This window comes from Leucoraja erinacea, chromosome 4, assembly GCF_028641065.1.
Source record: "Leucoraja erinacea ecotype New England chromosome 4, Leri_hhj_1, whole genome shotgun sequence".
Taxonomy (NCBI): domain Eukaryota; kingdom Metazoa; phylum Chordata; class Chondrichthyes; order Rajiformes; family Rajidae; genus Leucoraja; species Leucoraja erinaceus.
The window spans coordinates 50,349,131-50,376,736 of NC_073380.1; the positions used below are offsets into that span (position 1 = coordinate 50,349,131).

Sequence of the window (27,606 nt, forward strand, 5' to 3'; positions counted from 1 at the left end):
ATGGAATAAGATACATCTGCCTTACATTTTCCAAAGAGGATTCAGGCTGTTATCATCCACATGGAATTATGGAATCAAACAACACAGATGGAGGTACTGGGGTACATTCCATTGTGGTGGCTCTCTGAATGAGCTAACCAATTAGCCTTATTTCTTTCTTTCTGGGAGCTATACTAATCCTTCCTGTAAAGTGAAGATCCAATTTCCTTTTGAAAGTTCCAGATTAATCTGCTTCCACCACCCTTTCAAACAGTGCGATCACCATAACTTGCTGTATATGTATAAATGTAACCTGACATATTTTGCCAATTACCTTGCATGATTTGTTCTTGGTTAGGGAGAAAATGAAGGTGAGACATGTCTTTAGCCCAAGTCCATTCTCTTAAATATATTTCACTTTAAGAACATATTCAGAAAAAATCTACATTTGTATATTTTGTTTTCTTTGTTGGTTGAATATCATATTACTATAATAAAAAACTTTGACTTAATAGACAAATAAATCTGTTGTGACGAAGGTGGAGAGTCCAGTGAATATAATGGAGATGATTACCATGTGACTCTGGGTTCAGGCCATCCTGAGACAGTACAATGCAGCTTCACGTTCTGCTTCTCCCACACAGTGTGGGATCGAGGCTTGATTATAAACTCAGGCAAACGAAGCATGCTGTCCTCCTTCAGTCTTTTGTGAAATTCATGAGTCTCGTGAATCTGAGGCGAGATACATAAGAACATGAGGCTTATACAGTGTTGAGAGTTGAGTTTAATTTATTGTTACTTGTACAGTTAAAAGTTTTTGTCACGAGGTACAGTTAAAAGTTTTTGTTGCATGCTAACCAGTCAGCAGAAAGACAATCAATACATGATTATAATTCAGCCATCCGCAGTGCACAGATCCATGATAAAGGGATTAACGTGAATAATGTTTAATGCAAGATAAGGTCCAGGTCTAGTGATCATATCAAAGATAGTCCGAGAGTCTCCATTGATAGAACTAATATTCACTGGAGACCTTTGAACTGTCTTTAATTAAACTTACACTAAATATTGCACCCTTTATCCATGCTCTGTGAAAGCTTGATTGTATACTAGTCTACCCTTTTCTTTGACTGGATAGCAAGCAAACAAACGCTTTTCACTGTACCTAAATGTTTTAATCTCGATTTTTGCAGATTAACTGAAAACCAGGCAAACCAAGAAATAGCATTCACAGAGAATGCATTAGCACACACAATTCAGCAAAATCATACTTCAATGTTTCTTCCTGTAAAAGTACCCAGCTAACATTCCAGTCGGCAGATAAGCATAAGAAGCTGGAAAAAAGTGCAGAGAAGTATTTTGAGAATGTAGCCAGGACCAAAGATCCTTTAGCAATAGGATCTTTGGCCAGGACATGAGTGCCTGAGAGAGAGGATGGGCAGGCTAGGATTTTATTCCTTCCAGCACAAGAGGCCGAGGGGTGATCTTATCGAGAGGTATAAGATCATGAGGGGAATAGATAGGATGAATGCACAGAATCTTTCACCCAGAGTAGGACAATCAAGTGCCAAAGGACATTGGTTTAAGGTGAAAGTGAAAAGATATAATGGGATCGTGAGGGGCAGCATTTTCACACAGACGGTGATGGGTATATGGAACAAGCTGCCAGAGGCGGTAGGTGAGACAGGTGCTATAACAACATTTAAAATGCATTTGGACAGGCATGAATAGGAAAGGTTTAGAGGGATATTGGCTAAATGTGGACAGGTGGGACCAGTATAGATGGGGCATCTTGGTCGGCATGGGCAAGTTCGACCAAAAGGCCTGTTTCCGTGCTGCATGACTCTATGATTCTATGACTGCGATATAACGATGCAGATCAACCAGTGTGTGTAGAACGTTAGCTTATTCTGTGTGAGGTGGTCAGACAGAATCAAGTGAAACTATTCCTACTCAGCAAAATAATTTTACATGCATGATCGTTATTAGGTATGTACCTAGCTAGCTAATAGAATAGGCTATAGAATACATGTATATGCTATTGCAGAGTCTCCTGTATTCCAGTCTGAATATATATTCCAGGTCTAATATATATTCCATATGTGTCTTTTTACAATACTGCACACAAAACTCTGACAAATGGGGTCAAATATCAATTTCCTTCAAAAAAGTTGACAAGCACTTTATTGCGGTCATGACTAACATAGTATCAACAACAAATATAAGAAAAGATAGGATATAAGAAAAGAAAGATATAGAAGGGTTTCGGCCCAAAACGTTGCCTATTTCCTTCGCTCCATAGATGCTGCTGCACCCGCTGAGTTTCTCCAGCACTTTTGTCTACCATAAGAAAAGATAGCATCAGAATACACAAAAACATTTTATGTAACAGTTGTTGCGTGGTGACCCGACTTCTCCCCAATGGCTCTAATGGGGTTTAGACTGTGATCAGCAAAAAAAGTTGGCCCTAGGCAAAGTTTCACCACCCCCCCCCCCCCCCCACCCCCCGTAGATTACAATTAAATTAAAACTGGGTGGACATGATTGCATGCACTGTTTTGCAATAAAGGAACAAATTACTTTACTGCTGATGAAAATGTGCTGATTCCATGGTCTATCAATGGAATAGAAATTCTGATACATTAACAACTTAGAGTCATAGTGATACAGTGTGGAAACAGGCCCTTCGACCCAACTTGCCCACACCGGCCAACAATGTCCCAGCTACACTAGTCCCACAGCTTGCGCTTGGTCCATATCCCTCCAAACCTGTCCTATCCATGTACCTGTCTAACTGTCCCTTAAACTATGGGATAGTCCCAGCCTCAACTACCACTAATCTTGTACAAATACAGTTAAAACTTTTCAAATTTCCATTTTTCTCATTATTAGAACATAGAACAGTGCAGCACAAGAACAGGCCACAATGCCTCTGCTGACCATGATGCCAAGACCAACTCTTATCGTCCAGCATATAATCCATATCTCTCCAGTCCCAGCATTTCAATGTGCCTATCCAAAAGTCTCTTAAATGCCGCTATCATATCGGCCTCAACCACAGCCCTGGCAGTGTGTTTCAGGCCCTCACCTGTGAAAAAGTTACCCTGCACATCTCCTTTAAACTTTGCCCCTTTCACCTTAAAGCTATAGCCTCTAGTATTTGATTTTTCCATACCGGGAAAAAGGTTCGGACTGTCTACCGTATCTATGTCTCTCATAAGTTTATGACCAGAGAAGGGCAAAATTTTTCTCCTCTCTTCTCTTCTACACCAGTGAGAGCCTTTCCTAATACCATTGTTAATAACATTTACATACAATTGCCTGCCATCCATGGCATTCACAACCTGCCTAGAGTGTTTACATTCGGCCAGCCTGGAGATTGTTTTACCTTGATCCAACCTAACACTTGGAAAACATCAACCAAAGAGTTTTAAAACTTTAAAAAGTTTGGTTTATTTCCTAGGTTGGTGTCCCTATTGTAAATGATTGTCACAAAGCCATTCTTCTTGAATCTGCACAAAATTCTTTATCATTGCTCTGTGCTAATTATCGACAATCTTTCTGTCCTCCATGACCTATCAACAATATTCAGCTCCCCCTTCAATTCTTCTCCATATCCCTGCAGTCATAAAATACGATGTAAGCGTAAATTGGGGAAAAGCATGCTTTGTTTATCTTTTGACAATGGTGTGGAAGAAAATCACTGTTGAGGTCCTATTCATAAATCGGTGCATCTGATCTCCTGGGCCCCCATTAAACGTGGCCCTGCTTCAGAGAGCAACGGGTGCACTCTGAGATTACACAGACTATGTGAAACAGATCCTCTTAGTTCAACAAGACAAGTACTGGGCCATACTTCTTTAAATCATCTCAATCTCTGTACTTGCATAGTAACATTGTACCTGCATAGTTAAATTGATATGAAGACTTCAAGAGGGGAAAAGAGTAATAGGAGCAGAGAAAGGCATAGCAAAGCGATATTTATAACTTAGATAGTTGAGAACAAGAAATAAAGGAAGAGAAAGCATTTCTACATTAACCAGTGAAAGAATGACCAGATCCATCATTGCTCTATATATGTTATCATGAGATCAAGATGCAGCAGGATGTTGTTCTTTAAAGGAAGGAATGTAGAAATGTGTGTTTTCTATATCTTTTAAAAAAAAATGTTTTAATCTAAATTCGTTTTTTTTTGCTTCCAAATTAATTCTTATTATCTTTACCTTTTCACTGAAACAGTCTTATAATTTCTAGCAGTAACATTTGACATGTATCCCCACTGACACATGGGAATTCCCAGTCCAGGACCACTCAAAATGGAGAAGAAATGCACAGGATAGTATTGAGATTCTCATGTTCATGTATCAACAGCTCATGGCATCCCAGTGGAAGGAGCAAATCACCTCCCAATCAGATGAGGGCCTATTCTACAGGCTGCTTCTGCTCCCCCTGCTGCTGCGTCTTTGGGTTTCACATTCACCTCAAGTCACCTCACAACCCACCGAGCTGGCGTGGAAACAAGTCATCCTTGAGCCTAAGGAAATGCCTAAAGAGGACCTGATGTCTGCAGTCTGAATTGAACATCGCTCTGTAGTATTCACCTTTTTATTCAGTGAAATGCGCTCAGCAGACTCCCGGATGGCTACTTTTCTTGATGAATGCGATGCAATCCTCTCAACGTTGTGTTCCTCAGTGGTATTCTTTTGGACAAAGTGACTCTCCGCACCAATGTATCCTTCTGAGTGCTTGCGTTTTTCATCTTTTGTATGAGTAAATCCGCTGACATGCTCGGAGCTAAATAAAAACAAACAACACATAAGTAAAATCTTATTTATTATTCATCACTTTTTTTTTGCATAGCTTTTTCCACATTTCATTGTATTTCTCTTCCACATAATAATTGGTTACTTTACTTGCATTGTTATCTGTGTGCCACCTTCAGTAATTATGGACAAACTATATAATTACAGTACATTGCACACTAATCCTCATCTACTGTGTTCCCCTTAACATTTAGTGCCTTGAAGTCGAAACCTTGGAACTTTGTAGCACACCAGGAATCTATTAGTCCCAAGTAACTAAAACTAAACTATTAATCAACACAAAATGAGGCCCGTGGCCTATTCTGTTCACATATTTGTTCTCTTCCATTGCATCAAGTATTATTTTGTTATTCTATACCTTAAGGCCCTTGCAGGTGAATAGTACAATTACATTTCAGAATGATTAAGATGTGAGAATTGTGCAGATATCTCAAATTATTATGGAGTTGGAAGAGATTATAGATTTAGAGAGGTTTTAACTCATAGAAGAACCCTAGAACGGAATACATCATTTTAAATCAACATGTTGCTCAATTTGAAATCAATGGTGGCAGCCATCTCACTTATAGAGGGCAGAATGATGAAATTCATGTTCATTAATCATAGGAGCAGTAGGCCATTAGCCCTTGAAGTCTACTCTGCCATTCAATCATGGCTGATCTATCATTCCCTCGTTCATCAACCCCATTCTCTTACCTTCTCCCCATAACACTTAGTATTCAACTCTCTGACAATCTCCTCCTTAAAAATACCCACTGACAAGGCCACCAGAGCCATCTGTGGCAATGAATTCTACAGATTCACCACCCTCTGATGAGAGAAATTCCTCCTAATTTCCTGTCTAAAGATACATCCTTTTATTCTGAGGCTGTGTCCTCTGGTTCTAGACTTTCCCCACTGGTGGAAACATGAAATGTGTTAGATAACCAGATCTGGTGGTAATACATTTACAAGTGAGATTTTCAACAGTGGATGCATTAAAATTGAGGTGGAATTGGGAGATTTTAAAGAGGTAAAGAAGGCAGTCTAACTGTGGGCTGTATCTTATCTGATATTCAAATAAAAGACTGAGGTTAAGAAATGGCTAATTCAATAATGGTCAAATAACAGGAAGAGAAATACAGTGGATGGTTGTAAATTATGTGTCCGTGCATATGTTCCTAACTTTGAACCCGGCCTCTACAGAGGTAATGTGAAGACACACGGACAACTGCAACTGGTTTATTCAACTAATCGAGTACTTTGCATATGTGGCGTAACCATCATACATATATGTTTTTAATATATGTATACTACATTGCTTTTCCCTTTTTGAAAATAATATGTGATCCGTACATATGCATTGTTTGTAAATTTAACTATTTTTTCCTGAATTTTTTTAATCTTCGAGAAACTTGTTTCATTGGCATTGTATCCACTTCATAAATTGAGGAAAGTATCACTTCTTGACTTAATTCAGTGGACCTTTCTAGCGTTACTCCCGCAATGTCACTGGATCAACTTCTGGGACATGCTCAAAATCACGTAACTTTTTTACATTTTCCTGTGTATTATTTGGTGGAATGAGTTGATACATGGGGATATTAATTCTTATTTATAGAAGCCATCTTTGTGTCACATATTTCAATCTAAACTCCAACGTCTATTATCTGAATGATGGTTTTAACTCCGACATTGAGTGTATTGAGAAAATATATTCTTGAAATGCTGATAAGCAGAAAAGCCATAGCCTGAAGTTTTTATTATTGGCTCGGGTATTAAATAAATTGAAGAATTAATGGATACAGCTTCGATTCATCAAGATTGCGGAACCAAACTAGTGGAATATCATCTTCTACTACTTTCAACATCCCCCAATTCATCCCCCATTTCAACAGCTGCCAATTCATCATTCAAATCATGAAATCATCACCGGCAAGTTTCAATGTACATGTTGCATCATTGTGAACCTATAAAGAACTATTTTGACATCCTTAGATTGACTTTGCACCTGGTTCAATGTGGATGAGCATTAATACTTGCATCATCGGATATTTCTCCATATTTTCCAAAGTGTAAATCTAAGCATGCCCCATGTGGAACAGTTCTGGCTGATCTAGCTTTAATCTTTTGAGCCAACCTTTGCTGTTGACCATTTAGTACCCTCAGCTACAACCATTTGTTGGGCTAATTGCTGACCACATAGTGCAATAATCACTTCAATCTGGACTAAAGATTTTAAGACTTCTTCTGAACATGTATTCAAGTTCATTGCTCTCTTTGTCAGTGGAACATGGCTGATTTAACTGAGATGTGTATCCTCATCTATAAATGAGCAATCTGCTGCCCCGTTGAGTTTCATGTAGATAATCTGTCCATTTAATTATACTTTTGTGGCTTAGCGATAGAGCTGCTGCCTTACAGCGGCAGAGACCTGGGTTGAATCCTGACTACAGGTGCTGTCTACACGGAGCTTGTACCTTCTTTCTCTGACCGCATGGGTTTTCTCCAGATGCTCCGGTTTCCTCCCACACTTGAAAGACCTACCTGTTTGTAGGTTCATTTACTTTGGTTAAATTGTCCCTGGAGTGCGTAGGATAGTGTTAGTGTATGGGGTCGGTGAGGCCTCGGTGGGCCGAAGGAACTGTCTCTCTAAAGGCTAAAGTCTTTTGTATCGATTTCTTCTGTTTTCTGCCGTTGTCACTGGTGGTGTAAATGCTAGTCAAGCTTAATTTGCTATTAATCACAAGTGCATACATTTCCTTTGTGGCTTCTTGCTGTGATAAACTGTGATAAATTTGCAGTTTGCATGTTTTACATTCATTAATACAATCTCTATGGACTTCATGAATATGCATATATGCAATATGAGATTTTGTATGCTAAATAACTTTGATTCAATTTGTTCAACAATTAAAGCACAAAACACTTGAAATTCAGTGTGTAGTCAAAGAACTCAACCATGTTCCATTGTCAAGATATGTCCTTTAAACAGATCATGCACTTGCTGATGCATTCAAAGACTGCAGCAGGATCTTGATCGGTTGGGCAAGTGGGCTGAGGAATGGTTGATGGGATATAACATAGAGAAATGTGAAATGTTGCATTTTGGGATGTCCAACATGGGCAGGATCTACACAGTGAATGGTAGTGCTCTGGGGGAGTGTTGTAGAGCAGGGGGATCTTGAATGCAGATACATAGTTCCTTGAAAGTGGTGTCGCGGGCAGATAGGGTGGTCATAAATGTTTTCGGCACTTTGGCCTTCATCAGTCAGAGTGTGGAGTATAGACGTTGGGGGGCATGTTGCAGTTATATACAACGTTGGTGAAGCCACATTTACTGTATAGATTGTGTTCAGTTTTTGGCTCCATGTTATAGGAAAGATGTTGTCTAGTTGGAAAGGGTGCGATTTTGAACACTTCGATAAGATTACCCCTTATCCTCCTATGCTCCATGGAATAGTCCGAGCTTGCTCACTTGTTCCCTATAGCTCAGGTCCTCGAGTCCTGGCAATATCCTTGCAAATCTTCTCAGCACCCTTTCCATCCTGACAACATCTTTCCTAGAGCTGTAAGCCCAAAACTATACTTTTTTTTTAATTTTCTGACCCACACAACCAATTTCTACTCTACTGTTTGCACCAATACATATTTCCATGTAATCATCATGTGAATTGAAAGACTACTGTACTTGTTTTTACATGCCGAGGCTTTCAATGTAGCCACACAGGTCTATGCCCTCCACCCACTCTTACTGTTTCTGCTCAAGAGTTATGTTGCATTCCCCTATGCATTATCTCATTACCATCGTTTCTCACAAGACTGTGTTAGGAATTTAAACTAATCCTTCCAAGTGAGCAAAGTAATTTAAGAGGTTATGGGCTTTTAAACTCATCCCACAAACTGGATAACTCATGCTCATTGTCAGACTAAAATTATTTTCTTTTTTTCTTGATTTTCTACCCTTGTTGCATTTAAGCGTATGTGCCTGTGCACACATTCCTGCATTTGAACCTGTACGATGCAACATATACAGAGAGATGTGAAGAGTAATGGAATGCAGTTAGAAGATGCGCAATTACTTTACTCATCTAGTTTAGTTTAGCTTATTGTCATGTGTACTGAGGTACAGTGAATAGCTTTTGTTGCATGCTAACCAGTCAGAGGAACGACAATACATGATTACATCGAGCCATCCACAGTAAACAAATACATGATGAAGAGAATAACATGAATAACTTTTAGAGCAAGATAAAGCCAGTAAACTCCCATCAGAGATAGTCTGAGGGGCTCCAATGAGGAAGATAGTAGTTCAGGACTGCTCTCTCATTGTTGGTAGGATAGTTCACTTGCCTAATAACAGTTGGGAAGAAACTGTCCTTGAATCATATACGCACACTTGCATCACATATCTACAGCAGACATTTACATGCAACACATCGGGTCAGAAGCAAAGTTTGTGGTGGGAATTGAATGTAATGCTTTTGGTATTCATCTTCTGCCTATCAGAGTGCTAGCCCAATATCTTTAGTGGCTTCTGCTCTTTTCTCAGCTGTTTTCCTAAAAGGACAAAAAGTTGCCTTCAACATGAGTGAACAGACCTAGGGAAGGTTTGAAGACATATGGGTCAAACGCGAGCAAATCAGACTTGCTTAGATGGGCATCTTGGTTGGCATAAATGGGTTGGGCCAAGGGGCTATTTCCTTGCTTTCCGACTCTATTCTGGCAGAACAAACATATAACAACAGTCCATCAGTGTTCAAGATGAGGAATTTCCTTGGAGGTCTTCCTACTCAGCCACAAAGGATTAACTAAAGCCCCATCAACACATCTCAACAGGGTTCTGAAACACTTCCAGCCAAATAACTGCAAATCAACAAAATTCTCCACCTAAGGTAATTTTTATAAGATGTAAAGCTACATGGATGTCTTTAGATCATCAAAATACTACCCAGCCCAAGTATTTTGGGAAATATATTAGATTGAAGTTGCTTTGGAGAATATTATGACAATGAATTTCTTCTATCCACTAGCACAACAACACACCTACAACTTAACACAGGAAGAGAGAGATCCTGTAATGAGTAATCCAATATTTGGGATAAATATGGTGGGACAACTTTCAAATAACAAAAGCATGGCAACGCATGTTACAATTTCAACAGTAATGTATTGTAAAAGGTGTCACTTTAAAAACCTTCATGAATCAGATATAAAATTAATACAGAAAACTTTATAGCTCAAATGCCCCAAATCCTGATCAGAACACTTTAAATAGAAAATTCCCCACTAACAGTAAGTAGCCATATTCTCTTTATAATTTCTCCATTGAATAATGTTTCAATCAAGAACAATTCAGAAGGACAGTAACGGCTGTGTTTGACTATTCAAAATAACCTTCTGTACATGCCATAAATAATGGAGATTACACATGAAATTGTTGTACTGGTGTCTTGTTAAATTTCCTTTTGTCTTTCTTCCACACTCTTAAACACAATGATCTAGTTATCATCACAGAGAAGACAATAATAATTTCAAAATAAAACAGCGAGAGTCTTGGGCCAAGACAGTAAATTAGGACAGTAAGTTAAGACAATAAATCCAAGGAATCCGACGTCAAGGGATGCAGAGGGTCGGACATAGAAACAAAAAGATATTACAAAAGTTATTTAACAAAAGTTTATAAAACTGCAAAATTATTTCCTGAATCTTATGCTTAATGTCTTAGTAGATGAAGACAAACATATTGTTTTCCTTCTTTAACAGTTTATTTATATTTATTGTTACATTCAGGAGGCTAGGACATTGGATCCTTCCAAACTTAAGGTCGTTAAGGGCTCTGTCATCAATGGTATACCTTCTCCACACATTTGACCTTCCAATATGCAACACTTGCTTGGATTAAACTTCATGTGCAAGTTTTCCGCCCATATTATACTGGTCTACATTCTGTTGCACCCTTTGATAGCCTTCTTCTCTGTTTCAAATGGCACACATTTTTGTGTTGTCTGCTGATGTACTAATCAACTCATCTACATTTTGACCAAGTCATTTATATATATCACAAACAACTGAGGTCCCAGCACAGATCCCTGCAAATAACTCTGGTCATGGACCTCCAGCTAGAATAACACTTTTCCACCACTACTGATCATCTTCTATGGATAAAGCAGTTCTGAATCCAAACTACCAAGTCACTGTGAATCCCATGCATCTTAATCTTTTGGATCAGTATACCATGAAAGACCTTGTCAAATACTGCACCTTACTGAAGTACATGCAGACAACACCGATCCCCATGCTCCAGGCCATCGATCACCTTTGCCATCTCATCAAAAAACTCAATCAAATTTGTAACTCATGGGCTGTCTCACACAAACCCATGCCGACAGTCTCTAAATAGCTCACTACCTTACAAATATGAGTAAATTCCTTCGCTATCTCCAATACTCCCCCCCTACCATGGTCATGAGTTTTGAATTTCACCTATGTCCTTTTTTTAAACTTCAAAAAAGCTATTGAACATTTTTATGACTATAATAATGCTTTAATTGTCTTTGTTTGGCATGATAGCCTACCCAACACAAATAAAAAACAAAAGAATGCTGAAAACTCAGTAGGTGAGGCAGTATCTGTGAAAAGAGAAACAATACAAACAAGGAACTGCAGGTGCTGATTTACAAAAATAAACGCTGCATGCTGGAATAACACAGCAGGTCAGGCAGCATCTCTGGAGAATAAGGATAGGTGACATTTCGGGTCAGGAGCCTTCATCAGACTGGTACAGAAACAGTTTAAATTTTCAGGTTAAAGAACCTGGAATGGACTCTCCAGTTAAAACATTAGCTCTGTTTCTGTTACCACAGGTGCAGTCTGATCCACTGAGTGATGCCACCATTCTATGGTTATTTATTTTCAAACCTCGCATTTTTCCTTTGATGATTTTTATCTACAAAATATTCTTATTTTATATGGGCCCCATATCTGAGGAAGGTTGTGCTGATGTTGGAGGGAAGGTTTATAAAAATGTTCCCAGGAATGATTGGGTTAACGTATGAGGAGTGTTTGACGGCTTTGGGCCTGGACTTGCTGGAGTTTAGGAGGATGAGGGGATAATCTCATTGAAACCTACCGAATAATGAAAGGCCTAAATAGAGTGGATATTCAGAGGATGTTTCCAGACGTGGGGAATCTAGGACTAGAGGGCACAGACTCTGAACAAAAGGACATGCCTTTGGAATAGAGAAGAGCAGGAATTTTTTTCACCAGAGTGTGTTGAATTTATGGAATTCATTGCTACAGATGTCGATGGAGGCCAAGTCATTGGGTATTTTTAAAGCAGAGATTGATGGGGGCTCTTGATTACTAAAGGCATCAAAGGTTACAGGGATAAGGCAGAAGAATACGTTTGAGGCAAAAACAGATCAGCCATGATCAAAGGGCAGAACAGACTCAATGGGTCGAATGGCCTAATTCTGCTTCTATGTCTTATCATCTTATGAGGTTAATGTTTATCCTTGAATTTGGTTGAATGGCAGGATAATTAGTTAGTTTGTCAACAAAAACCCAACAACTTAACTAGATTTGATAATTCTTGAAATCTAGATCCCAGCTAATATCAAAAATTTATATCCACCAAATTCTGGATAAGTTGTTTAAACTTTTGGAAGCAGGGTGCAGAGAATATTTACAAGAATGTTGCTTGGAATTGAGGACCTGAGCTACAGGGAGTGGTTGAGCAGGCTAGGGCTTTATTCCATGGAGAATGAGGAGTGATCTTACAGAGGTGTAGAAGATCATGAAGGAATAGATCAGGTAAATGCACAGAGCACAACGGTTTAACAAGAACCTGAGGGACAATATTTACACACAAAGGGCGGTGTGTGTGTGCAACAAACTGCCAGAGGAGGTAGTTGAGGCAGGTACTATAATAAAGGGCCTGTTCCACTGCGGGGACCTAATTTGTAAATTTAGAAGAGTTTAGGAGAGTTTAAAAAAGTGTCATGGTCTTGTTGTATCGCCGAAGTAGAACACCTCCTACAACCTCCTGTAACTATGTAGAGAACCTCCTACGAATATGTAGAAGGCCTCCTTCGATCTCCTTTGACCTCCTTTGACTATGCTGAAGACTAGCTTCGACTAGCATCGGGAAAATTGGACACCGAATAGTGGAGAGTGAAGACGATCACCTTCGACTATACTAACACTATCTACGACTACCTTCGACTACCTTTGATTACATTTGATTGCCATTGATTACCTACGAATAACATGCCGACCTACTACGACCCACTTCGACTAAACCTACGAGTAAAAAAGCCGTGCAATTTTTACTTGTGGACAATTCTCAGGATGCTAAACAATACTCTTCGACCAAACTGAGGCCTCGATTATGCGGGAACTACTCTCGAGCATGAAGGAGAGTTACATAGATCTCCTAGGACCACTTGTCGACCATGCTGTGAGTTTGAGTCGAGCGCAAACTCTTCTAAACTCACAAATTAGTCCCCGCAGTGGGACAGTCCTTCAACATTTAAAATACATTTGGAGAAGTACATGTATAAGAAAGATTTAGAAAGATATGGGCAAATGCAGACAGGTGGGAAGGTGGCGTGGGCAAGTTGGGTCCGAGGGCCTGCTCTACCACGGTGGTACAGCGGCAAAGTTTCTGCCTTACAGCGCGATCCAGGCTACCGGTGCAGTTTGTGCGTTCTCCCCGTGACTTGCGTTGGTTTTCTCCGCGAACTTCGGTTTCCTCCCACACTCCAAAGATCTACAAGTTTATAGATTAATTGGCTTGGTATAAATGTACAAAATTGTCCCTGGAGTGTGTATGATAGTATTAATGTGCGGGGATCGCTATTCGGTGCGGACTCGGTGGGTCGAAGGGCCTGTTTTCACGCTGTATCTCTAAATTAAACTGTGCATCTGATATTGGCTAAGAGCACCTATTTCTGCGATACATTAAAATCCAATTTAAACACCCTTCATCTATTATAAAACCTTTAATATGTAGTTGCAGCCGCAGTCAGTAGTCTCGACCCGAAACATCATCTATTCCGTTTATCCAGAGATGCTGTCTGATCCGCTGAGTTACTTCAGCATTTTGTGTCGATCGCCAGTAATCCTGACATGCTCTTACCCGTGGGAGTGAGTTGTAATGTTGCGCTTTTCCTGCAGGCGGTAGTCTTGCATAGTGGAGTGCAACTGGCTACTCCGATAGTCGCGATCATAGTGCTTGTGGTGCTTCTGGTAGAAAGGTACTGATACGGAGGACATGCTGGCTGGCCACGTAAAATCCGAATTGTTCCCGCTTGGCCGTATGAACTCTGTTTTAGATAAAGCAAAAAATAAAACTCAGGAAACAGTGCTCCATATGTAACCAACATTGGAGTGCGCTGATATCAAGATATGGGTAACAGGGTTCCGATTTAGTTTATGTCCTTTTCTGGTCTGACCCTTGGATGGTCAAAGCAAGTAACATTTAAAACGTTGCAAATCCTCATAAGCCAACAATCTGCCACAATGTTTCTGTGTAATAAATCACTTTGAATTTTAATTATAAGAAATGGAAACTATTACATATATACAGTACACAACGTGTACAATATCATATAAAATATCGTTTGTATTAAATAAAAATTACATTTAATTCTAAATATTTGCCACTGTCTTTAATAATTCTCGCGCGAAAGCTATTAATTCGTTTTAATACATGTATTTGGCTGCAAATGAAACATTGTGCGTTACTTTACTTTGAGCCATGTTTACACCCAACTTCCCATTCCGCGTTTAATTTTATATTTCAAGATACATTTTAAAGTAATTCTGACAGAATTGTTAACATCCAGCCACACAGGGTTCCGGTGAAATATAATCACGGTTTCTCGGTCTAGGTTTCTAATTGGGTCCTTTTTGTTACAAACCCGCATTGAATAAAACGGCGTGATTCTGCCCGACCTCGCCGGTTGAGCTATGTGTTCATGGTACATTTACACATGCACCGCTCAGCTGCCAGCGGGACTTTAACGTTTTAACAAAGAATAAAAACAACATTTGGGTCACAAAACCCGCCACAAGCCCCGCCAAATCTACTTAGAATCAAGAACACTCACCGAATGTCAAATGTTTTCTGAGATTTTGTTGTTTGTATCAGCGAGAAGGCTCGGTGTGATGTATCTGGGAAAGCAGTGGGAGGAAGAAGGCTGCAGACTCGGCTCCAGAGTTCAGTACAAAAATAATGCGGCCCGTCAGTGGAATGTGAAAGCCAGAGTTACGACCTTTTATGGCTTTAAGGATCGGTAAATATAGCTCTAGACCAAGCAATCAGTGTCCCGCGGCTAGAAATATCAAGGGGATGCAATGCAGGTAAAGAGTTATTGAATGCTTCGTGTAGGGGAAATAAGAGTTTGCAATTAGTGGAGTTCAAGCTCCGATTCGCCAATCCCTTTTATCCACAGGCTCCTTAAATCTGGATACATTTCACTCATTTTAGCCATCCCTCTCACGGGATTGACTTCTGTGAGCTGACCCAGTGATTGCATACACATATGTGGAGGTGTGGTTTGAAAGGTGCCGGAATCACTATCTCCTTAGGCAGTCCCCCTGGGTTAGATGTGACTCGCCTTCACGTAGGTTTGACGGGTTCTCAAGTGACTGAATAATCCGTTCTGCCGCCGCTGGGACGAATGGTGCCTGATGGAAGGAGTGGCTGGGGAGGTCAGGGTGAAGGAGGGAAATTGAAGGTTTTCAGGAGGGGAAGATGTCAATGCAATGTTTCTTTTTTTTAACACGAGGTGATGGTTGCACACGAATTTGACATTAAGCACGTACAACACGATTAGGTAGACAGTATAAAATTAAATCACACGTACACACAACTAGGCAACCATTTTATCAACAACTAGAGAGCGGCCCTGAGCTACTATCTACCTCAATGGAGACCCCCGGACTATCTTTAATCGGCCTTTATCTTGCACTAAACGTTATTCCCTATATCATGTATCTGTACACTGTGGATGGCCCAATTGTGATCACGTACTGTTCTTTCATTGACTGGTTAGCACATAACACAAGCTTCTCATTGTACCTCGGTACTAACTGAACTTTAATGCACAGAATTGCGTGCCCAGAGTAGGGGAATCGAGAACCAAATGACATAGATTCACCGTGAAGGGGAAAAGAGTTAATAGGAATCTGAGGGGGTAACTTTTTCACACAAAGGGGTGGTGGGTGTGTGGTACAAGTTACCAGAGAAGGTAGTTGAGGCTGAGACTATCATAGAAACATAGAAACATAGAAATTAGGTGCAGGAGTAGGCCATTCGGCCCTTCGAGCCTGCACCGTCATTCAATATGATCATGGCTGATCATCCAACTCAGTATCCCGTACCTGCCTTCTCTCCATACCCTCTGATCCCCTTAGCCACACGGGCCACATCTAACTCCCTCTTAAATATAGCCAATGAACTGGCCTCGACTACCCTCTGCGGCAAAGAGTTCCAGAGATTCACCACTCTCTGTGTGAAAAAGTTCTTCTCATCTCGGTTTTAAAGGATTTCCCCCTTATCCTTAAGCTGTGACCCCTTATCCTGGACTTCCCCAACATCGGGAACAATCTTCCTGCATCTAGCCTGTCCAACCCCTTAAGAATTTTGTAAGTTTCTATAAGATCCCCTCTCAATCTCCTAAAGTCTAGAGAGTATAAACCAAGTCTATCTAGTCTTTCTTCATAAGACAGTCCTGACATCCCAGGAATCAGTCTGGTGAACCTTCTCTGCACTCCCTCTATGGCAATAATGTCCTTCCTCAGATTTGTAGACCAAAACTGCACGCAATACTCCAGGTGTGGTCTCACCAAGACCCTGTACAACTGCAGTACAACCTCCCTGCTCCTATACTCAAATCCTTTTGCTATGAAAGCTAACATACCATTCGCTTTCTTCACTGCCTGCTGCACCTGCATGCCTACTTTCAATGACTGGTGTACCATGACACCCAGGTCTCGCTGCACCTCCCCTTTTCCTAGTCGGCCACCATTTAGATAATAGTCTGCTTTCCTGTTTTTGCCACCATTTCTACCCCAACTATCCCAACGTTTACGAAACAGTTAGACAGGTACATGGATAGAACAAGTTTGGAGGGATATGGACCAAACAAAGGCAGATGGGGGACTCATGCGGCTGGGACATGTTGGCCGGTGTGGGCATGTTGGGCCAAAGGGCTTAGTTCTGCAATGTATCACTCTATCACTCTATGACTAGAATTTCAGTGGCAGTGTATCCACTTCAAATAATTCATGGCAAGAGCAGTACAAAACATTATGCGCACCCAAAAAATAATGCCAATTAAAGCCTACATTGTGATCTATCTGTTTTTGGAATGACAAGGACTGATAAGGAATTGTCAAAGTGGTTTTGCGTGTGGGAAATTGTGCTTCACAAATTTGAGGAGATGACCAAGGGAATTGATGGAAGCAGTGCATTGGACATAATCTGCATGGACCTTCAACAAGGCAACACTAGTACGCTGGACCGGCAGGATCTAGAGTGAGCAAGCCAATAGTAGTATAGTAGTAGCTGGATTTTTTTTTTCAGATTGGAGGCCGGCGACCAGTGATGTTCCACAAAGATTGGTGCTTGGTCCATTGTTGATTGTTGTGTATTGTAATCTGGATGAGAATGTAGGTGGCTTGAGTCAAGAATCAAGAGGGGTGTCACATGCACTGGGAATGCAACAATACAATTAGTATGTTTGTGAATGACACCAACGTTGGTGGTGTGGTGAACAGTGAAGAAGTTGTCGAATGATACAGCAGGTTGGAGATCAACTTTGAAAGTGGACCAGGGAATGGCATATGGAATTTAACTCCGACAAGTGCAAAGTGATGCCTTTGGGAAGTTAAAGCAGGGCAGAACATACACAGTGAATGGCAGGACCCTCGGATAATTGAAGAACAGAGCGACCTAGGGGTACAAGTTCATAGCTTCCTTAAATCTGGTTGCACAGGTAGACAAAGTGGTGAAAAAGCATATGGCGTGCTTACCTCCATCGGACGAGGCATTGAATGCAAGTGTTGCGACTGCATTTTCTATCGGGAACTTAACTAACTCTTGAAGTAAAACATGTGACATTTATCCCAGTTTCTCACCTTGCAACACAATTTAATTTGAACTAATTATTTTTACTGCAATTAGATTATATTTTAATACATCTTATTCCTCCAAAATCCCTTTTGAAACTTCCAGCTACTTGGGATCATTTAATGCAACATAACACTATGTGTCTGATTTCCTAATATCCATTTTTTTAAATTTTTATTAAAGATGTATTAATTGACAAACAATTAATTGGAAACCCATTTTGACTAGTCACAAATGTTATATTTCATTCTTTACTTAAAGCCTGTTAAATCCATCCTCTAAGATCAAGTTAAATAATCTTTTTGGATCAATCTTTTCCATATTTGTCAATATTTTTAAATCCATCACATTTAGTCTAATTGATTTAGTGTTATGTAGACATTAAATACGTCTACAATAATTAACAGGAAGTTAAAACAAGGTAATGAATTGCACTTGAACATGTTTATTGATTGGTGTTTTACATTTATTGGATGTTTTTAATGAATGGACAGTAATCATGCTAAAACCTGTTTCCATCTGGTACGTTTGCGAATGAGACTTGCTTCATCACACTTAATGTTATTGTGTATATGATTTAGAGTCATTCCATCTCCTGTTCACATCCCCATCTCTGAAGGTCAATAGCATGGAATATGTAAATTCCATTCAAATTTTCAATATCACTGCTAGACAAAGGCACAGCCTAATTGTAGAATGTTTATTTGCAGACACAAAGAATGACAGTAGTTCAAATGGAAACAAGCGACAACTGGAGTCTTAGTTTACTGACCTATATTTAGCAGAGACGTGGAATAGGGGAGATCTCCAGTGTTAGCTTGCACGTAGAATTTTTTCTAAAAATACCAGATTAATTGTTTAAGCATATCAATGTCGCCCTTTAACGTTTTAAAAAGTAAAGGTTCTACTGCATTATAGATATAAAATAATGTTGCAAATAGATTGTTTATTAAAGCTGCTGAAAATATTAATAATCATATTATTCAAATGAAAGGCTGCACAATATTACAGCATAGCATTTCCTAAAAATCATCAATATATTATACATAGATGGGCGGCATAATGGTGCAGGTAGAGTTGCTACCTCACAGCGCCAGAGGCACCTGGGTTAAATCCTGACTACGGGTGCAGTCTGTACAGAATTTGTACATTCTCCTTGTGACCACGTGGGTTTTAACCAGGTGCTCCGGTTTCCTCCCACTCTCCAAAGCCGTACAGGTTAGTAGGTTAATTTACTTCTGTAAATTGTAAATTGTCCCTAGTGTCTTGTTTAAGGAGTGCTAGTATAAGGAGTGAATGTTGATCGGCGTGGACTTGGTGGGCAAAGGGCCTGTTTCTGCTCTGTATCTCTAAAGTCTAAAGTAATGTCTAAAGATAATAAATTTGACACAATAGTGCAAATTCATTTCTTTAAAATAAGGAAATATATTAAAATGAATGAAACATTATGGGAAGTGAGATTCTATATTTTCAAAGTACATTTGGAAGAAAATCCATTCAATCACTATTCTATATTGATTGTTTCTTTATAGTCAAAGGGTAGGTGCACTCCGTTCATCTTGGACTTGTGCTGCTTCTGGCATTGGACCAAGCCCTATTCATTTGATCAGTATTCTGAATCTTGGGATAAGGAATAGAATGGTCAATTCAGTATGAGGGCCTCTGCAATTTTGGTGCTTGCTTCAGTTGCCTGAAAACAGTTGGGACGAAACTGTCTCTGAATCTGGTGATGTGTATTTCCACACTTCTATACCTCCAACTAGTAAACGGGAATTAGAAGAACAAATATGCCAGGAGATTGTAGACAGCTGCAAGTCAAATAAGGTTGTTATAGTAGGGCATTTTAACTTTCCCAATATTGGCTGGGGAAATAATAGTGTGAAAGATGGGGCGCAATTTCTCAAAGCTGTTCAGGAGAGTTTTCTACAGCAATATGTAAAGGGCCCCATATGTGAGAGGGCAACAGTTGATCTAGTCTTGGGAAATTGGGAAAGGCAAGTAAATGAAGTGTTTGTGGAGGAACCTTTTGGGACCAGTAATCACTGTTCAAGTAGTTTTAAGATATTTATGGATAGGTACAGAGAGGGCCCATGTGTAAAAATGCTAAATTTGGGTAAGGTCAACATTGAGGGTATGAAAGAAAGTTTCTCTCAAGTGATCGGTGCAGGTTGTTCCAGAGGAAAGGAACATCAGCCAAGTGGGATGTTTTTAAAAGTGTGTTGCCAAATGCTCGGAATATTAGAGTGAAGGGCAAAGCCGGCACACCGAAGGAAGCTTGGCTGACAAGAGAAATTGAGGCATTGGTCAAGAATAAGAAGGACGCATGGGACAGGTACAGGCAGCTGGCATCAAGGGTATCCCTGGAGGAGTTTCGGAAACTAAGGAGCAAAGTAAAAAAGGAAATCGGAAGGGAAAAAAGGGGCCAAGAGATAACTCTGATTGAGTTTTTGGCATTCCCAAGAGATTTTATAAATACATAAGGGAGAAAAGGGTAACCAGAGAGCGAATGGGACCTTTCAGGAATCAAAGCGGTCAACTCTGCAAGGTGCCACAGGAGATGGGCAAGGGCCTCAATGTGTATTTCACCTCTATATTTACCGAGGAGAAAGATAGGAGGATGAAGGCACTTGGGGCAGTTAATGGAAGTCTTGAAAGCAGTCAGTGTTACAGTCGAAGAGATGCTAAAGGTACTATAGTGTATGAAGGTAGACAAATCTCCAGGGCCGAATCAGATATTTCCGAGGACATTGTGGGAAACCCGGGAGGAAATTGCAGGAGCCCTCGTTGGAATTTACAAGTCTTGTTTAAATACAGGAGAGGGGCCAGAATTCTGGAGGGTGGCAAATGTTGTACCTCTATTCAAGAAAGGCTGCAGGGAAAATGCTGGGAACTGTAGTCCAGTGTGCTTAACATCTGAATTGGAAAGGTACTAGAGAGTATTCTGAGGGATAGGATATACGGGGATTTAGACCGTCAAAGGCTGATTAGGGATGGCCAGCATGGATTTGTACGTGGGAGATCATTTCTCACAAATTTGATTGAGTTTTTGGAAGACAAGACGTGACCAAAAAGGTTGATGAGGGCAGAACTGTTGTGTACATGGACTTCAGTAAAGCATTCAACAAGGTTCTACATGGTAGGCTGCTCTGGAAGGTTAAATCGCATGGGATCCAAGGAAAGATAGTTGAATGGATATTAAATTGGCTCCATGGAAGGAGGCAGTAATGGTGGAAGGTTACTTCTTGGACTGGAGGCCTGTGACTAATGGTGTGCCTCAGGGTTCAGTGTTGGGCCCGTTACTGTTTGGCATCTATATCAATGATTTGGATGAGAACATACAGGGTAAGATTAACAAGTTTGCAGATACAAAAGTGAGTGGCTTTGTAGATAGTGAAGGGTTGAGAATCATTGCAGCAGGATCTGGATCGATTGGCCAGGTGGGCTGAGGAATAGTTGAAGGAATTTATTATAGAGAAATGTGAGTTGTTGCATTTTGGGAAATCTAACATGGGCAGGACCTACACAGTGAATGGTAGTATTCTGGGGAGTGTTGTAGAGCAGAGAAATTTCGGAGAGTAGGTGCATTGTTCCTTAGTTAGATAGGATGGTCAAAATGGTGTTTGGCATATAGGACTTCATCAGTCAGAGTTTTGAGTATAGAAGTTGTGAGGTCATGTTGCAGTTATATAAGACGTTGGTGATGCCGCATTTGGAGTATTGTGTTCAGTTTTGGGTGTTATAGGAAATATGTTGTCAAGCTGGAAAGGGTACAGAGAAGATTTACAAGGATGTTGCCAGGTCTGAGCTGTAGGGAGAGGATGAGCTGGCTGGGACTATATTCTTTGGCACGCAGGAGGATGAGGGGTGATCTTATTGTGGTGTATAAAGTCATGAGAGGAATAGATCGGGTATATGCACAAAGTTTCTTGCCCAGAGTAGGTGAATCGAGAACCAGAGGACATAATTCTAAGGTGAAGGGGAAAAGAGGGGTAACAGGAATCTGAGGGGTAACATTTTCACACAAAAGGGTGGTGGGTGTATGGAACAAGCTGCCAGAGGAGGTAGTAGAGGCAGGGACTATCCCAACATTTAAGAAAGAGTTAGACAGATACATGGATAGGATAGGTTTGGAGGGATATGGACCAAATGCAGGCAAGTGGGACGAGCTGGGACATGTTGGCTGGTGTGGGAAAATCGGAACGAAGGGCCTGTTTCCGCTCTCTGTGACTACGAAAAGTGGCACACACACCAATTATCATTCTTAATTAAATTCTTCATTTAATTTCCATACTTTGAAAGCATGCTCGATTAATAAAGCCACGTGCACAAGAAGATTGAAGGAAACAAACTAATTATAAGAAGCAATATGTCGGGGAGTTTGCAAAAAAATACACCCATGTCTTATTGAAGATGAATATAGAGTTCACCAGTGTAAATATGAAATGTTTCCTATCTGACCTTTGAGTTAATGTTGCTTCAGTGGCAGAGACTGAATGTTCTCAGAAGGAAAGCTGGACAAATTATTGAAATATAATCAGCATACCAGCATCTACAGTACTTAAAGTGACAGCACTAAATAAGTCTAATCCATGGCATACAACAAATTGAGTATGTTTTAGAGCCTTCATGCTGTAAGATTATTTCAATTTGCCACTAATTACAAAACATTAGTTATTATGAAATTACTTCTCTAATAAGTGGATATATCCACTACGAATCTATTCATTAAAGTGCAGGAGGATGATAGGACTATTCCTTGCAGCGCAGGGGGATGAGGAGTGTACATGAGGAGAGAAGTGTACCAAATCATGAGAGGAATAGATCTGGTAAACACACAGAGTCTCTTGCCCAGAGTAAGGGAATCAAGAACCAGGGTGTAATGAGTCGACTTGAACAACATATATTTATTCAATCTACATACAGCAAGGATCTGCAGTCATCAACTCTCCGAACTGCTACTCATTCTAATCAGCGTAAGCAGGCTCTTGATAATATGAAGCACATACTAGGCGGAGTTACTACTAACAAACACTATAATTGGCTAGTATGAAATAGCCAATCTACACAGGGTGTGGACCAAACACAGGCAGGTGGGACTAGTGTAGATGTGGCATGTTGGTCGGTATGTGCAAATTGGGTCGCTAGGCCTGTTGTCATGTTATATGTCTCTATGACTCTATCTAAGTATTCTGCATTTGAACGCCTTTAGACTTGGTCCCATCGCTTACTTTCACCTTGCACCATCATCCACTTTAGTTTAGTTTACTTTAGAGATACAGCGCGGAACGAGGCCCTTCAGCCCACCGGGTCCACGCTGAGCAGAGATCCCCGCACATTAACACTACCCTATACCCACTCGGGACAAATTTTACATTTACCAAGCAAATTAACCTACAAACCTGTACGTCTTTGGAGTGTGGGAGGAAACCGAAGACCTTGGAGAAAACCCATGTAGGTCACGGGGAGAAGGTACAAACTCCGTAACAAACTCCGTACAGACAGCACCCGTGGTCGGGATCGAACCCGGGTCTCCAGCGCTGCATTCACTGTAAGGCAGCAACTCTACCACTGCGCCACTATGACCACTCGATTTTATCATGTAATATCACGAGTTTTACATTGTGTTACAGACCTTCCCATTTACACTATTTTCTCTCTTATTATTGAAGTGTCACTGTTGGTTATGTCTCACTGGTGCTACAAAGATGGCTTGTAGCACCTCCTCAAGCACAAATACAGGTGAATAATAAAACTAGCCTTGTCAGTGATGCCCAGACCTTTAAAAAAAAAATAATATTAAAGAACATTAGAACTTACAAAAGTTTGAAATGAGAATCAAAAATATGCAGATGCTGAGATAAATGTAGAAAACGTTGGAAATATTCAGCAGGTCAGACAGCATCTGCGGAGAAAGATCATCTGTCTGTAACATCATGTTTTTCTCCACAGATGCTGGTGGAGCTCCAAGGCTTTCTGCTTTAAATTCAATGCTAAAACACATAGAAACATGAAAATGTAACAGATTTAGAGTTACTGAGTATGTGGGGACAGAGAGAAATAAAGGGATGGTATGTGAAAGGAAAGGAAAAATTGCTGGAAACATACAACAGTTCAAGCAGCATCTGTAGAAAGAGAAAAAGTGTCAACGTTTGGTCAGAAGTGGGAAAGAACAAAAACAAGTTAGTTTTAAATTGCAAAGAACGCATGGAAGTGATGGATGGGTCAAAGGGAATATCTCAGACGGAAGGATCTGGTTGTTGTAATGATGATACGTTGAAATTATTTGGTTGATAGGTTAATGACACTATTTTGAGAGAGAGAAAACAAAGGTACACAAAAGCTGCGAAATGTGGAGGTGTGAACGTAATAAAATAGAAGACCTACTCCACAACTGACCAGGTCTGTAGCACGGAGAGTGGTGAATCTCTGGAACTCTCTGCCACAGAGGGCAGTTGAGGCCAGTTCATTGGCTATATTTAAGAGGGAGTTAGATGTCGCCCTTCTGGCTAAGGGGATCAGGGGGGTATGGAGAGAAGGCAGGTACGGGATACTGAGTTGGATGATCAGCCATGATCATATTGAATGGCGGTGCAGGCTCGAAGGGCCGAATGGCCTACTCCTGCACCTAATTTCTATGTTTCTACTCACTCCCATAATGATGAAGTGCTTGGAGAGGCTGGTCAGGGACCATATTACCTCCAGACTCCCCTCCACATTTGAGCCGTTCCAGTTTGCTTACAGGCCAAACCGCTCCACAGAGGACGCCATATCCTCCGTACTCCACCTGAGTCTGGCACATCCAGAGGAGAAGAGCACACATGTGCGAATGCTGCTCGTGGACTTCAGGTTCAGCATTCAATACAATCATCCCTCAGCACTTGGTAAGCAAATTGGGTTCATTGGGCCTCAGCACGCCCTTGTGTAATTGGCTACTGGACTTTCTCACTGACAGACTCCAGTCAGTGCGGGTTGGAAACAACACCTCCAACATCTCTCTGAGCACCGGCTCCCCTCAGGGCTGCATCCTGAGTCCACTGCTGTTTACCCTGATGACCCACGACTGTTGTGCCAGGTTTAGTACAAACCACATCGTGAAGTACGCAGATGACACAACAGTGGTGGGCCTTATCCGGGTCGACAATGAACTGGCTTACAGGGAGGAGGTGAAACAACTGGTGGACTGGTGCAACACGAACAATCTGATCCTGAATGTTGACAAAACAAAGGAGGTCATCGTTGACTTCAGGAGAAACCGGCACAGTCACACACCACTACACATTAATGACATCGATGTGGAGTTGGTCAGTAGCACTAGGTTCCTGGGTGTGCAGATCACAAACAGTCTGACCTGGTCACAAAACATCGCATCACTAGTTAAGAGAGCGCAGCAGTGGCTGCACTTTCTGCGCCGGATGAGAAGAGCTCACCTCCCCCATCCCGTCCTCACCACTTTCTACGGGGGAACCATAGAGAGCATTTTGACCAGCTGCGTCTCTGTCTGGTTTGGGGACTGCAAAGCCTCCGACTGGAAGTCCGCTGCAGAGAGTGGTGAGGACGGCTGAAAAAAATCATCGGGACTTCTCTTCCTTCAATCCGGGACATTGCGTGCAAACGTTGCTTGTCCAAGGCCAACAGCATTATAAAAGACCCCACACATCTCCATCATGGACTGTTCACTCTGCTGCCCTCGGGCAAAAGGTATCGCAGTATGAGGAGCAGAGCGGCCAGGGTTTGCAACAGCTTCTTCCCCTGAGCCATCAGACTCTTGAATTCCATATAATGTGCCGCCACTATTATCTATTTTATCTTTTTATCTATTTTATCTTTTTATCTTTTTTATCTTTTATCTATTTTATCTTTTTATCTATTTTAATCCTTTTGTTATTTTATGTTGCACGGTGAGCCAGATGCAAAAAAACTTCGTTCAGACTTGCATTGGTTGGTGTATTTTTGAATGACAATAAAGTCTTTGATTGATTGATTGATACAGAGAAAGTGAGTTACCTAAAGTTGCTCAGTTCGAATTGCACCAGAAGGGTGCTATGTGCCTAGATGGGGGATGAATTGCTGTTGCTCAATCTTACATTGGGCGTCAATTCAACACTGTGTTTGAGACATTAGGCAGGGATAAGTTAGAGTGGGAAGTGGAAGCAGACTTAAAGTGGCAGGCACTGAAAATTCAGGGGTGCATCTGTGGAAGGAACCTCAGTACTCTATGAAACACTCACCTTGTATGCACTTGGTTTCTTGATTGCAGAGGAGAACAAATTGTGGACATCAACTGCAGTAGTGGATTAGACTGGACAAAGCACAAGCGAATTGCTAGGTGTTGCCTCTTCTATGATTGCCTGGGAAAGTGACATGAGGAGAGTGGTTGGTTGAGGTAAAAGAGAAGATCAGAGAATCACAAATGGAATTGTTCCCTTTAAAAGCTGAAAGGAGAAGGGATGGTGAGATACATATATCAGTGGAATTGAAGGAATGATAATATATATATGACGATGGAATCACATTGAAGGTAACATCACCTCGGAAACTGTGGACTCACCCTATTAACGTCATCAACAGCTTTTCACCATGGTAATTCTGGCATCATACTGGAAATCTCCCCTGTCAAAAGGACACAAAGTGCTGTAGCAACTCTATATTTAAGTGGGAGTTAGATGTGGCCCTTGTGGCTAAAGGGATCGGGGGTATGGAGAGAAGGCAGGTACGGGTTTCTGAGTTGGATGATCAGCCATGATCATATTGAATGGCGGTGCAGGCTCGAAGGGCCGAAAGGCCTACTCCTGCACCTATTTTCTATGTATCTATGTATCTATGTAACTCACCAGGTCAGGCAGCATCCCTGGAGAACATGGATAGGTGACATTTCAGGTCAAGACCCTTCTTCAGACTGATTTGTCAATTCATCCTCTCTGTAATGTAAAACTAACTCGTTTTCTCTCTTTCCTATGTTTTGATTTAAGGTCTTTCACCTGAAACATGAAGAATGAATAGAATATAACTTTAATTAAATATGCTTGAACTCTTGAATATAATTGAACTCTTGACATTTAGCTAAGTGAAAACGTGAGAATGAGAAAGATTTTTTGACACAAGTAGTAGTGGTGCCATCTTGTAGACGGGGTCAAGGAAAGAGCGTTCACGTCGTGGCCCTGTTTCCACTAATCTTTCCAGCACCACACACAAGAAGCACAAGAAGCGCAAGACAGACACCATTCCATTCAGATGCCGAGAAGTGTGTTCAGCTCTGCCTGAACAACTTCTAATCTTGTGTGTGGACTCGACAAGAAGATCTTGAAGAGTGATAGAAACATAGAAACTTTGAAAATAGGTGCAGGAGTAGGCCATTCGGCCCTTCGAGCCTGCACCGCCATTCAATATGATCATGACTGATCATCCAACTCAGTATCCTGTACCTGCCTTCTCTCCATACCCCCTGATCCCTTTAGCCACAAGGGCCACACTCCCTCTTAAATATAGCCAATGAACTGGCTTTAACTACCTTCTGTGGCAGAGAATTCCAGAAATTCACCACTCTCTGTGTGAAAAATGTTTTCCTCATCTCGGTCCTAAAAGATTTCCCCCTTATCCTTAAACTGTGACCCCTTGTTCTGGACTTCCCCAACATCGGGAACAATCTTCCTGCATCTAGCCTGTCCAACCCCTTAAGAATTTTGT

At 40.9% G+C, this 27,606-nt stretch overlaps 1 protein-coding gene across 4 annotated transcripts in view; it reads right to left on the bottom strand.

Annotated features, from left to right (window-relative positions):
• The window catches only part of myom1b (myomesin 1b), a 113,022-nt gene extending 97,741 nt beyond the window's left edge, over positions 1-15,281 (bottom strand). Inside the window, exons 1-4 of one of the 4 annotated variants that reach the window (XM_055634204.1) lie at positions 14,897-15,279; positions 13,924-14,110; positions 4,581-4,773; positions 554-711 (exon numbers count right to left, since the gene is read on the bottom strand). In XM_055634204.1, coding sequence (XP_055490179.1) covers positions 554-711; positions 4,581-4,773; positions 13,924-14,060 — 488 coding nt within the window. In that variant the 5' untranslated portion in view covers positions 14,061-14,110; positions 14,897-15,279. Of the gene's footprint in view, positions 1-553; positions 712-4,580; positions 4,774-13,923; positions 14,111-14,896 lie in introns of all 4 variants that reach the window. The other 3 variants (XM_055634205.1, XM_055634203.1, XM_055634206.1) reach the window with 3 other exon arrangements.
• Between the last annotated feature and the right edge of the window lie 12,325 nt (positions 15,282-27,606).